The following is a 14,801-nucleotide window of genomic DNA, read 5'->3' on the forward strand; positions in this document are numbered from 1 at the left end:
TTAGGTCTATGAACCTAATGATGTACATTCATCTACAATACTAGGAGTTATTTTGGGGCATCTGTCAAACATTATTTTAGTAACATTGACCCTGATTTCCAGATCTACCACACATCTTTCAGCTGTATACAGTTACACTGTACACTGGGTGAAATGGTAATGTCTAAAAAAAATATATATATATATATATCTTTCAATAGGTTTTCATCATTGTAAACTATTCAACTAGAATAAATAAAGTTAGCTCCAAGTCCTGTTTTTTTTTTTTTGGTTTTTTTTTAATTAAAAATTATGATACACACGAAAGCAAAAGAGCTCCACTCAAATTAACATATGTACATTATAAAAGGTGCTGCTGGAGTCAAGTAATACAACATACAAAATATAGTGTACTCACTAATCATCAACTTCAAAGCTCACAAAATGTAAACGATACTAAGGGCACCAAAACAACTTTTGCTTAATGAAGCAGTTTTAGTGTATTAGTGTATCGATCATGCCCCTGCAGTCTGACTGCTCAATTCGTCACCATTTAGGAGTTAAATCATTTTTTGTATGCAGCCCTACACACACACCTCCCTGCATGTGACTTGCACAGCCTTCCGAAACACTTACTGTAAAGAGATCTTGTGTTTAAAAATTTCCTTTATTACACAGTGTGTTTCATTTAGAATTTCTAACTAGTTTTTTTTGTTTTTGTTTTTTGTGTCAATCGTATTTATTGAAAAGAGGTTTTCATGAATTCCGTAAGCATACGGCATGTAAGACAGTAAAAGGTACAATACATATATGAACAACAAAACAGTGTCAGGTGTTCTCTGCCCTCGAAATCTGAAGTCTGCCTATAAACTGACTTGTGCTTTTAGTAATGGTCGTATGAGAAGTCTGCCATACTCCGGCAATCATGGTCTGTGGTTGTTGTACGTTGACTTACCCTGCGTCTACGTGTGCGCCCTGGGGTGCACCCGTTGCGCTTAATTGCCACCACTTATGGGCAGCCATTTTACTTATGGGAAAGTAGAACAGACCGACCTCTGGGTGGTTGAGGTCAGCCTTGTAGTTGTTGGCCGCCCCTTATCTTATGTGCCGGGGAGGGTGAAGACCTCCTCAGCTGAGCTAGTTTGGCTTGTCCGTGTCAAACGTGTCGTACGAGTGCTTCTGGGTAGTGCCTCAGTATATGTGTGGTCCGGTCGATGCCGGTCTAAAAAAAAAAATAAATAAATTCTCCCGGGAGGGGGGGGGGGGGGGGAGGAAACACGGCCACCCCGCCGGAGCCCCAACCCCCCGTGGGCAGCCTGGGATCCGTATGTTGAGTCTCGACTATAGCGGTCTTGCTGCCCTGGGTAGGTCTAACTAGTTTCTAGACCAGGGGTAGGCAACCTTTTAGTAGTACTGTGCCAGAACAAGATCTTTAAGTCCCTTAGCGTGCCAGTGTTCCATCAAAAGACTACCCAGTAAAAATTACTTACCCTCGTCACTTCTGGTGTCAGCCACCAGGAGGGAGAGTAAGGGATACTTATGGGGCACTGTGCATGCACATAGCATGCCCTAAGGTGCTGTGATGTTGGGTGTGCGCATGCACCAGCAAATGACAACTATTACGCACACAAACACTGTTGGGGTAGGGTTTTCTCATTCTAGTAGTGCGCACATGCCGACTTAGCTCTGTAGGATGCATGCGCGGTACAGGGTAGGGTATTTTTACAGTGCTACTGCGAGTGCGCTGGTCCAGCGCATGCACAGTAGCACCATCAGAATATTGCATTTGTGTGTATGTGGGCTGTTCTACTGTATAGGTGTTTATGACTAGCTTGTGGTATTACATATGGTACCTATGAATGCGGGCTGTTGAATTGGAATGCGGGCTGTTGAATTGGAATTGAAGTGGAATTGTGTTTCTGGATTACATTGTGTGTTTGGTGGTGTGTGGGGCTGCCTTTGGTATTGCATGTGAGAGTTTGCTTGTGGCATTGTGTGCATGTATGTAAATTGTCAGTGGTGTTATATTTGTGTGTGTTCTGTTTGTATTATTTGTGTGAGTGGGAAGCTTGTTCTGTAACTGTGTATATCTAGTAGTGTGGGTGGCCATTTACAGGTGTAGGGCAGGAACTGTGATAGCTGCTGTGGTCTGCTCTACTCCAGTGCTGATTCCCATTCACAAGTGCGGGGAGGAAGTGATCTGAGATGCGTAAATGGAGGATTGCCCCTCATCACCGCTCGGTTTACACTAGCAAATATCTGAAGTCCACTGGGACTCCTGATAGGCTAGAGCCTGTTTGGCTATGGCAGCCTTGAGTGCCTTGCAAAGTTAACATCTGGTTGAAAATGAAACAATTTTTAATGCAGGATGGGTCAGTCACAGTATGGTGTGACTAGGGCTGCATGGACAGAAACAAAAGTGATTTAAAAGGGACACTAATGTTTATACTTTTTCTAAATTAAACAGAATTTAGAATTCTCTTATATCCTGCTCTGTTAAAGGGACACTGTAGGCACCCAGACCACTTCAGCTTATTGAAGTGGTCTGGGTGCTGTGTCCCTTTTGCACCTAGTGCTGCAAAGTAAAACATTGCATGAGGACCTCCAGCATCAGATTCAATCCTTTCCTATGGGAAGGTCTAATGAGAGTGTGGCATTTGCCACTCATGCGCATTAGGCCGTGCTCGTCGCACGATGGAGGCGGGGCTTCGACCCAGCGCCGAGAGACATCGGCGTTTGGATAAGCGAAGTAAATAAAAGGTTTTAACTCTTTATTTACTGGAGAGGGGAGGAGAGGTGAAAGGGAGGGGGGAGGCAGAGGGATTGGTAGTGCCAGGAATACAGTTTTGTATTCCTGGCACTACAGTATCCCTTAAATAGCTTGCTGGACCCTGCAGGAACATCCTGTGTGTGATTATAGTTCAATTTACAGAACAGGAGAAAAACTTTTAAAGTAAATTACATCTGATTGAAAATGAAATCATTTTGTTTTCAAGCAGGCTGTGTGAGTCACAGCCAGGATAGGCGTGGCTAAGGCTGCATAAACAGAACCAAAAGAGATTTAACTCCTAAATTGAGCAGTAAGACTGTAGGTGCATGATCGACACACTATAACTGCTTCATTAAGCTAAAGTTATTTTGGCGATTATAGTGTCCCTTTAAGTTGAGCAGTGAGACTGCAAGGGCACGATCTATACACTAAAACTGCTTCATCAGGAAGCTTTTTGATGCCTATAGTATCTCTTTAAAAGAGAAAAAAATAGCCCACACACTGACTGGATATTTAATTACAGCATATAATTATATAATGCACACGTCTGCCATAAAAATGTGGCATGCTTATGCAAGGATCATATACGGTAACTAAATACACATTATTTTTGCTTAAAACAAGTATTTAAAATGAAGACATTTAATAAAAATTCACCAACCTAAGCAAAGCACACAAAATTTAATGAGTAAGCATGTTGGATTCTGTATGAGATACATACACACACGAGCAGGACCAACTAATTTTACTCTATTGTATTTTACTCTAATTGTTTTATTAGCAACTCCCAGTATTCTCTTTTGTATTAAAAAGGCTTTCACATCAGAAGAACAAAAGTACATCGTAACAGACTTCACACTTAATTTAAAAGCAGAAAAGGAACAAAGAGGAGAATCTATGCAACTTTTAGATCTAGATCAACGTGGAATCATACGATCCCAAGTTTTAAATGAAGCTGCACTGAGTATATTTGTTTGCAAGAATTAGGGAGGTGAACAAAATCGTATTCCATGGGAACAACGCCAGGAAGTTCATACAATCACAAAATCAAATATGTTCAGGTTTCTTAATGGGCTTATTGTTTGCACACAAGCAAGTTCTATTTGGCTAAGGCTGCACTATGCTCTCACCTTCCCCCACCCGCAGGCCAGCTCTCCCATCCCCTAATCGCCTCTGCCTTCTAAAATATCAACAGACCTTTCCTCTCCACTTTTAAAAATGAGTCTGTCATCCCCAACCTTGCAGCAGTAAATCAAAATAGCTTTTTATCCTGTAACTACCTGCATGTGACAAGCATATTCTGTGGTCCATTGAGAAAATTATAGAAGAGCAGCGCAAGGGTACTACAATAAAATAAAAAAGTTATAAGATATATTTATTTTCTAAAGCATTAGGCAACAGTGGTGTCTACTTTGTATCCCTTGTCAAATTTAAAGTAGGAGTGAACAAATGCAAAACCAATTTTATTAGAAGTTTATAATTTTACACTAAATACTATAATAAACTAAAATTAAGCAAACAGAATTCCAGTTGTAATGGCTGCAGCCAGACAAAACTCCTGCTATGCGAACAGAAAATAGTAACCCCATCAAGGATAGGCTCAGGTAGAGAGTGGTGGGGGGGGGGGGGGGGGGGGGAATTACCCAACTTCTCTCTTATGCTACATCAGCAGTATGGCTGCTATAAGATCAGTTTACTCAACCCATGATAAATGGAACTGCTCCATAAATCCTTGATAGTCTTGGGGGTAGTAAGGGGGCACTTTATTGCTCCTGCCTGTGGATAAGCAGAAAAAGAAAAAAAAGAAAACCTCAGTATCTTTTCCCCCTAGTTTAAATACTACCCTCACCCTTTCATTTTTAATGCATTATATATTTTTTTGCATAAAAGTCACTTCTTTTCTAATTGGAAGGCCCCTTTAACACAATAAACCTTTGCTAATCAAAAGGCATCATAGACAGAGTGCCAACCTAAAACAAATTTCCTCCATTTAATCCAGATTACTACGGTCCATTTTGCTTTTCTTGTGGCAGCATTTCTATCGATTTTTGCAGTTATTCCACCAAAAGCTCTCTAAAATCTGAATTTCTGCTACAAAGGTACCTCAGGGGACCGCACTCTTATGGAAAGGACAAGCCTTTAATCACATGTCATTTACAGCAACATATGTCAGAAAAATTTAGCAAATTTTTCAAAGGTGCAAATCTTTAAGTTTGTTATGGCTAGCCAGGTCACAGCAGAGGGCTGAAAAAATACATTTCCCATGATGTACAGCAAGCTCAGTCTGGCATGAGTTTCCTGGTAAATTTATTTTAAAGCTTGGGCTAGCAGGGTATTATGGGAAAGCCAACAGTTCAATGGTCAGCCATTACTATTTTAGTTCAACACTCAAACCAAAATCAAAAGGGAGCTTATAAGGAATTCGTCTGTATGAACAGTCTAGAGCACAAGACAGAGCATGTTCATAGTTGGTCAATTCATTCACTTGCAAATACATTTTGGAATATTTAGTATGGTTGAGAGGATTTCTGAAGTCAGAAGTTAAGTATAAAGTTTGGTGATGGGATCTCTGTACTGTGAATGGCCTAATCCTTGCAAGTCTATTCTCAAGACAACCTGCGATACACATATTCCTCCAGGAGGGATGACTCCACAGGGAGAATGTGCACATGACAGAAACCTGCAGGGCCATTTAGATTTATAAAAATCGCATGAGAATAAAGAATGAATATGTAAATTAATCCAATTGTTTAACTTTAGGAAGCTCAATTTTGGGTATAATTACAGCTTAATTTTCATATTAAATGCCTTAGAGCCAGGCTGCAGTTTCTGAATCTAAATTTCATTGGTGCTTCAAACTACAAAAGATCACCTTCACAAATAAAGCTACTATTCAGACAGAAGTTGTACACTCACCCGTACCAGCAGTTTCAGTAATCTGTTGGGTGAGATATCTGTGTTCTACAAAAGTAAAGAAAAACACTGATTCAAGATCATGCAACAAATGTCAAATATATGGGTCAGTACGGACATAGAAACTGGAGTGTAGAATTGCAGGGCAGTCCAGAATGCTTCAGAAGTTGCAGATGTTCATACAAAATCTATGCCTTTAACAAACGGTCTAACCCAGGGGTCCTCAAACTCCGGTCCCCCAGATGTTGCTGAACTACAACTCCCATGATTCTTTGAATTACATAGATAGCCAGAGAATCATGGGAGTTGTAGTTCAGCAACATCTGGGGGGCCAGAGTTTGAGGACCCCTGGTCTAGCCAATAAGATGATCATTTAGTTTAGTACATGTGTCCGGCCAAAGGAACAAGTATTCAGCTCCATTCAGTTTGCACTTCGGTCATAGATTTGCTCATTTCCATTACCCAAGGTAAAGAATGCTACTCTAACTTGAGAGAAGAAAAAGAAAAAAAGAAAAAAAGGAAAGGGAAAGGCTATAGCTGGTCTGGCCGAGGTGAGAAATGTACTTGGGAATTCCAGCTGTTCAACAAATATCACAGTGCCCTAAACTCCAGTGCTACAAATTACAGTGTAAATTCTCAGACGCTTGAATTTATTCATGTTCTACTGTCTAGCGCTGACCAGAATTGGTTCATAAAATGTTTTTTTTTTCTATAGTGCAATTTTTAAAAAAATAGAGCAGAAATTATACATATCCCTGCCAGATCACAACTGCCATTTTACATTTCCACAGGAGACATAGGATAGAAAAAAAATATATATACACACACATATACATATACACACACACACACACACACACACACCGTATTTATCGGCGTATAACGCACTTTTTCTCCCTGAAAATAGGGGGCAAATGAGGTGTGCGTGTTATATGCCGATATACCATATTTTTCGCTCCATAAGACACACTTTTTTTCCTCTCAAAAATTAGGGGAAAGGTCTGTGCGTCTTATGGAGCGAATGTGAAGGTTTACTTACCTGTCTTGAAGCGTGGGCCAGTGTTCAGCGCGCACCGCGGTACAGGAACTTCAATTTCAGGTTCCGGCGGGACTGAAAGGAAGTGTGCACACTTCCTTTCAGTCCCGCCAGAAACGGAACCTGAAATTGAAGTTCCTGTACCGCGGTGCGCGCTGTGAAGCCGGCCCACGCTTCAAGACAGGCAAGTAATTATGTGACAAGGGGAGGGAAAGTGCACTATGGGACAAGGGGAGGGGGGACACTATGGGAGGGGGGAGAACACTATGGGATGAGGGGGTGGAAAACACTTATGGATGGGGGGGGGGGAGAAAACACATGTGATGATGGGGGGGGGGGAGAAACACTTATGGGAGGGGGGGGTAACATTTCCTGAAATTTCCTTCTTAAAATGAGGTGTGTGTTATACGCCAATAAATACGATAGAGAGATAGATATATCTATCTCATTAAATCTCAAAACATAAGAGCTGCGAGCAATTCTAGATCACGATGCAGTGACACTAGACAGTATAGAGAAGCACACAGACTATTTCAGCATCACTGTATATGAACTTCTATTCCCGAGGATGGAAAGGAAACGCTCCATAGGTATTTTGAGCAGTGAAGAGCCAGACCGATGGGGCATTTGATCAAGTGTTTTTGCAGTCAGCCAGTCACTTCTACACGCCTGACTTCCTGATGCATTGCTCCCTCTCGGAGACCAATGCCCATTCATTTTAACTGTGCTCACATCTCAGATGTACTGCTTCAAGAAAGATAAAAAGATAGGCAATGTTCTTTTTAGCCTATATATTACATATACACATGCAGGAACACACAAATCAAAGGGGCTAAGGTAGGTAAATATATTTGTTAGTTTACACACATAACCATGGTAATGTTAAGTACTTGTTGACATAGAATGGGCTGTAAGGATAAGACAAGGCTAGGAATGGATTTATTAGCGAATTAAAAAAAAAAAAAAAAAAAAACACAACTGAGATAGAATAACTGTATAGTGAAGAAGTTCCTAGATATTCAAATTTTCTATATTTAATCGGTACCCACCAACCTAACATCTATAGTAAGCCGAAGATACCTATACATGTCTGCTCAAGATAATTCAATGCCAGATAAACCGGCTAGCACACAACTTTTCCTCTTTGTTTTTTTTTTAAGTGTTAAGAAACTTATTTTTACATATTATTTATATAGCGCCATCAGATTCCGTAGCGCTGTACAATGGGATATTGACCCACTGTTACATTAATTTCTGTACAAATTGGTTACCTTCCAATTTTGTTACACCAATAGCGTATAAGTTTTCACATTCAGCCAGAAAGAAAAAAAAATATATTAACTGATAATCTGAAAGGTGGAAAGAAGGGGCAGATATGGAAAGGAAGATTTGTTTGGATTTGACATTGTAATGATTGAGAGTAAAAATGTTCATAACTGAACATTGATAAATTGATACCAGCAAAAAGTAACAAAAAATACAACATTTCCTTGGCTAAAAAGGGTTCTAAAATTATATTTTACTTTATTTTTAGCGTAAAATGCTAACTTATGTTTCTTCCAACACCACACAAAGCTCAAGAAAAAAAAAAGTAAACAAAAAAAACCTAAAATAATTTTCTTCTAAACTATCAGAGGTCATATTGTTTGGCCATCCGGATGGGTTAGTCATTAACTTAATTGATTGAAAGATTAAAGCAATTGAGAGCACAAAATACATAAAAAATAATTACCGTACATACATTTGAATAAATAAAACCTTCCCTGGAATGCTAAAGGAATGTGAAACTTGTATAACTGCATAGTATCTCTTATTCTACAGCAACTGCCAGCATGATAAACCACTTGGAAGGATACCTGCACGGAAATAGTTTTAAGTGAACTGGGTGGGAACTTCTGAAGTGCGTAACAGGATGGCACAATATACCGATACTCTGAATGAGTAACTGCAGATTGCTGCACAACACATAATTACACTGTAATTCATATATTACAAAGTCATGTTAGGCATGGGAGGGAGGAAGGAATAATTACAAAAAGGGAAGCAGGAGGAAAGGATCAGGATCTATAGCGATAGAACACATACACCCCAAAATAGTATTTTAAAGGTTACTTCCAGCAGCATCCTCGCAGTAGAATAAGGCATGCCCAATTAAAATAATAAACGCTTTGCAGCATTCATCTAGGACACTGTGGACCATTGGCAGGTTAAAAGGCAATACATAAACATACACTTCCTTCCATAACATGCAAAGCAAGTTAATTACATAAGCAGAAGAAAAAAAAAATAAAAAAAAACACAAACACTATAAATAGGCCGTAAGGTGTGATTTACACAAATCTAATCTAACATAAGATCACAGCTACACTGCCAGTTCACCTCACAAGAACTTCCAGATCCAAGGGAGATGCAAGACACTTAACTCCTACTGGTATAGTGAAGTCCTGCTTATTTACAGGTCAAAGAATTGCTAGAGAATAACCTATAACCTCTGGTCTCCTGCTGGACTGCAAATCTGCTCAGTCCCAGCATCTTGGAGATTCTGTTGCATTTTTGTAGGGGACAGAACAAAACTACCCTTTTATTCTAAATACTAAAAATGTAGGCACATCATGTCACAAAAAGGTACAAACAAGAGATTACAGATGTTTGGCATATATTGGCATATATTTCTGAAAATTAATTTGCTTGCAGCTTACCTTCTTTTCAAATCTTAAGAGGTTAACTTTCAGGGGTATGCATATCTTGCAGAGAGCCCAAAATGGCATCTCCAATTAGTCTGGTGGCCATGGTTTGCAGTGGCAGGTAAGTGTAATTACTGGAGCTAATCTCATGCATGCGGTCATATTCTTCTGTGATATCCTCGAGCTTTACCTGCATTAGAGTACAACACTGACATCTATGGATCAAGTCTCTCGAGACCATGTCTCAATCCCACAGCTTTTATGCAACTGCTGCTGGGATTGGACAAAAGTTGACTGGGGAGTTCCACCATCAGACTTTATAGTAAAGCCTCAGGCTTTAACACAAGACAAAAGCAGACCCTACTTTGTCTTATGGAATTTCAATGAAATTCCAACAGTCAGCATGAGTATTTCATAAACATAGGTTTATGAAATAGTCAGCAGTTACAGGGTCAGCCTTAAAAAGGGATTTTCCAGCTTCAGCTGAGGGAGATGAAGTGTTTTCAGAGGTAACTTCCTGGCCCTTAAAAATCTGCAATTTTCTACAGACTTAATATGACCACATGGGACACCAGGTACAGCACCCCATATTTATAAGAGTGCAACGTTAACTCATCATGATGTCCCAGGTAATGCTTACCCTGCCCTGGTTGTGGCTCTCTACCTATACTTCTGTGTTACAAGTTAAAGGACCACTATAGTCACACAGACCACTTCAGCTCAATGAAGTGGTCTGGGTGCCAGGTCCCCCAGGTTTTAATCCTTCAGATGTAAACATGGCAGTTTTAGAGAAACTACTATTTTTACATTGCAGGGTTAATCCAGTCTCTAGTGGCTGTCTTCCAGACATCCGCTAGAATTGCTTCTGCGATGCTGAATGTGAAATTTGCATCCAGCGTGCAGAATGTCTATAGGAAACCATTGAGAAATGCTTTCCTATGGACTGTTTGAATGCGCGCGCGGCTCTTGGAGCGGGCGGGGGAGAAGAGATCACCAAGGGAGGGAGAGGGTCCTAAGGATGCTATAGCGCCAGGAAAACGAGTTTGTTATCCTGACACTATAGGGATCCTTTAATGACTGAACTATAGTTTGAAGCAGTTCCACTGAAAGCATTGGTTTAAAAGAGTTTGCATAAGACGCACAGATGGCGAATTTCAGACAATGCAGAGTATGTGCATTGTGTTTCCCAATGCATCTGAATGGACAAAAGTCACCAGTAACGAGGAGAGACTTCAGAGTTGGAAGATCAAATTATATAGGAGAGTAACGTAAACTAAAAACCTGCAGTGGTTTAGCTCTCTATAGAGAGCTGGAATAATGATAAACTAATAGCAACAAGATAAAAGTTACACACCCATTGAAAGCAATGAGAGGACCATCATTGGCTTAAATAAAAAAAAAAAAAAAAAAAAAAAACCACACACAAAAGATAAGGTTCTCAAATATGTTTCAGCCAGGAGAACACATAACACAAACAACTGAAAACAACTTAAAAGCATTTCTTGTTGCCCATACCCTGGAGCAAATAGCAATCTTGCTCAAAAACATACCTGGTTCTCTGGGAAACCAGCAGTTTGTGTTTACCATTCAATACAAGAATATGCTGTTACAGTCTAATTCACACCGTCAGACTACTTTCAACATAAACTACTAAAACAAGTTAAAAACAACGTGCAACACAGCACTATGGGAATGAAGAGAATTGGTAGATTTCTGGCAACTCTTACTAAACAATGCACAGCTCTTGGAATACAACGGGTTATACAGTACTTTGTAAGGATTTGGTACCGTGCTATGACATTGCTCAGGCATTTACTAGATCAGGGGTTCCAAATTATATTTCCCTTGGAACATTTTGATACAGTGTTTCAATATCGTGGAAAAACACGCACGCACACACACACACACACACACACACACACCTTGACATGCAGTGTGTATCTGTGTCAATGTGTATATATGTATCTGACACACAGGCACACAGATACACACAGTGACATGTACATACACGGTCATATACACACACACTCAAGATACACACCTACAAACACACTCTCAGTGACAAACACACACAAACTCCTTAACAGACACACAATTTATTTACTTTTTTACATTTCACTCTACCTAGCCTCCTTACCTCTGGGAGTGCTGGCAAGGAGTCTGTTTCCCTCGGGTCCAGTGGGGCTGCTGGGCTGAACGGCTGGCGGCGAGGGATCAGTGATCTTCCTGCTCAGCTCCCGTGCGCGTTTCTTAGTGATGCCAGAGTGACGTTATATTCTGGCTCTGGCATCACTGCTGTGCGCGCCACGATAATTGAGGCAGGCAGTGAGGGAGAACTCTGGCGGTCATTCGGTTTCCCAAAATTTTGGCAGAACCCCATTTGTGTTCTCACAGAACCCCAATTGGGAAACACTGTACTATATATTGATGACTAAGTTAATTGAAATTCTTCACATAATTACACAAGAACACCAAGAAGCACTGGGATATAACATATATACTCTATAAAGGCATCCAATCACTCCAGACCCCTAAACACCTTTAGCTTGCTGAAAAGCTGTGTGTGAAGAGTTTGTCCTTTTTTTTCATATTGCAAAAAAAGTGCAGATCTCAATAGAAATTGACACTTTTATAGATTATCCTGTTACTTCCTGGTTTCATCAGCTCAATGCAGCTGACCTCAAGAGACCGCAATTGGCCAGAGCACCTGACTTACAAAGACTTCTCATTGAGCTGCATTATTGGACTGCCACAAGCAGTCTGGGCAGGTATCGAAGGGGAGAGACCAGAGAACTGCAAGTTTTGCAAGAAGATTTTAGATATACCCCCAGTGGAAAAATACAGAATTAAATGCATGCAAGGTTTCATTTTGGGGTCTATCTACTAAACAGGGATTTTTTATTTTGTATTTGGGCAGTGGAGTGTTCCTTTAATGCAATGCAGCAATTGTCACGTATGCGCAATAGGACAGCAATACTATTGGTCCATTTACATTATTTATACTCACAGCAGGCAGAGTAACAAGGATGCTGCTGGATTAAAGATAAATTTAGACAATTTTTTTCCTGATTCCCAAAGAATGCCCTTACTCTACTAATTAAAAGGAACACCACCGTTACATACATACATACATACATACATGGGGGTTAATATATATTTATATTATGAAAATGTTCATTTTGGAAAAGCTATGATTATTAACAAAGACCCAGGTTTATACGTTTATATAGGATAAGGCGAACGATATAGCTATCTCTGTATATCTAGATCGTAATTTTTTAATCTTAATCACATTGATTGCAAGCGTGTTTGGGCCCCCTATACTACTGTTTCTGTATGTCAAACATTTTGTTTGAATTAAATGCCTGCTTTGACTATTGTACATCACTGCAGAATGTGATGGTGCTATATAAAATAGTTGTAATTGATATCAATCCACATCTTTAAAAAAAAACAACAAAAAAAAAAAACGGAACATCTACAGCTGTTGAAAAAAAAAAAAAAAATAAAAACCCTCTTCCAATACCAAGTAACTGCATACCTCACACTCGAAATGTTAAACCTAGTTTTTTGATTGATTAAGGAAGAGAAAATAATTAGATCTAGATGCTAATAATTTTCAATGACAGCCTCAGAAATACTGCATCTAGCAGACAGCAGTGACCTTTGGCTATGCAATCACTGTCTGTGAACTTTATCAAGAGCTGATAAGGGATCTTACTGTTTTTCTGCTTTCCTTTTGCATTCACACCACAGTGAAATTTCACCTTGTGTCTGCCTTTTGGCATTTAAACATTATGGCAATTGCCATATGTCCACATGTGGCATAGTGTTCTAGCTTGACGTGCATCCTTTAGGATGACCTACTGTGCTTGTGTAACATTCAAAAAGGGGGGCGGGAGGGGGGCGCTTAGTGCTTTGCTTATTCCATTCAGTAACCCAAAATATATCAGTTTTCTGCTGAGAAACCGCTTATTCCCATTTGCAAATGAGAAAAAAAAAAATGGGGGTGGGGGTGCACACTTTTTTTACAGCCCCAAGACTCCCTTTGTACTGCTTTGTCTTCTGCAACAACGTTGAGGTGTCGCTTCTACAATGAAGGACCATAAAATGCTTCTTAAAAAAATAAATAAAAAAAAGGAGCATTTTGGGACGAGGTGTGCAACCAATAAAAATCTTCTCACACAAAAGCATTGCATTCATTGCTTACTTATTAGTTGCATGTGGACACAAAAATGGAGTTTCACTTCCTTTACAATATGTTTAGAATGGCAGAGCATATTGCTGTAGTTTTAACATCTGAGGATCTACCTTTTGGGCACCAGTTTTAGAGAAAGCGCCTCTAGTGACTCCAGAAAGTCAGCCACTAGCTGTGTGTTTCACCCTGCAATGCAAATCTTTTTTTACATTGCAGGGTTAGGAGGACAGAGTCACAGCGCCCAGACCACTTCATAGAGAAGACGTGGTCTCTGGGTGCATTTAGTAGTTCTTTAGGACAAACAGACTAACTCAATTCAGTGCCAGAGTTAAAGTCCTCACATACAGAGGGGGTTAAAAAGACCTCTAAATGAAGTCATGTGTAAGTGCTTATCAGTTTTTCATGCCATGGATTACACATGTTATTTTAAGTCACCAAGTCTTGACCTTAAAACCCCATAATAAGCCAAATGGAAGGGGTGAAGGGTCTTATCTCTGGTACAGGAAGACAAAAGCAGCAGCAAATGGTCTGTGTCTGGGAGTTTAAAAAAAAAAAAAAACAGATCTGTCACCAATCACCTTCAACTGGACTGTGTCAACCTGGCTATTCTTAATTTAATAAGACCACCTCTAAATAGCTCCCGGAAGGATGATGGTTTTTTGTGTCTGTCTATACGATAGGTTCTGGGCTGCAGGCCCAATTGCTGATGAAAGTAAGTGCAAGTAAAACAAACACACACACACACAGGGTCCTTAAGGTAATAGGAGACAGATAATCCACGGTAACTGCAGGTCCCTAGCAAATATGGCTAGTTAGCAGTTAATGTACAGATATCATTTTAGCCATCATACAGCCTAGTACAGGTCTATATAGGACACAAAACATTTATTTTGGATTCGGGGGGGGGAAAAAAATAGTTACTTTCTGCCCAGACAGACTTCTTTTATGTAAAATTTCATATGAATCTAATTAGCTATAGTTTGAAAGCCAATAAAAAAAAAAAAAAAAAAAATAGATAGTTTTAGGACCTGCACAAATTCTGTTCCGTGATACAGCATCACCAGAGCAAGCTAGCATAACAAGTGAATGAGAGATGCTTTTTAACAGATACCACATGATAACAGAGTTGGCTGTGTGAGGTGGCTTAAAAATAAATAAAATGAAATATATGAAAACCTAGAAATAGCCAAAGCTGACAAGATTTAGCACCCACTTCTCACA

At 39.8% G+C, this 14,801-nt stretch overlaps 1 protein-coding gene across 3 annotated transcripts in view; it reads right to left on the reverse strand.

Moving 5' to 3' along the window:
• The window catches only part of PCDH1 (protocadherin 1), a 176,108-nt gene that overhangs the window by 150,656 nt on the left and 10,651 nt on the right, over nt 1-14,801 (reverse strand). For 2 of the 3 annotated variants that reach the window (XM_063447917.1, XM_063447920.1), the window contains exon 2: nt 5,666-5,710. The exons of the other annotated variant lie outside the window; for it this stretch is intronic. In XM_063447917.1, the coding sequence (XP_063303987.1) occupies nt 5,666-5,710 (45 nt within the window). The remainder of the gene's footprint in view (nt 1-5,665; nt 5,711-14,801) is intronic. 3 annotated transcript variants of the gene reach the window in all.

The sequence above is a fragment of the Pelobates fuscus genome, chromosome 3, assembly GCF_036172605.1.
Source record: "Pelobates fuscus isolate aPelFus1 chromosome 3, aPelFus1.pri, whole genome shotgun sequence".
In the NCBI taxonomy this organism is placed as follows: Eukaryota; Metazoa; Chordata; class Amphibia; order Anura; family Pelobatidae; genus Pelobates; species Pelobates fuscus.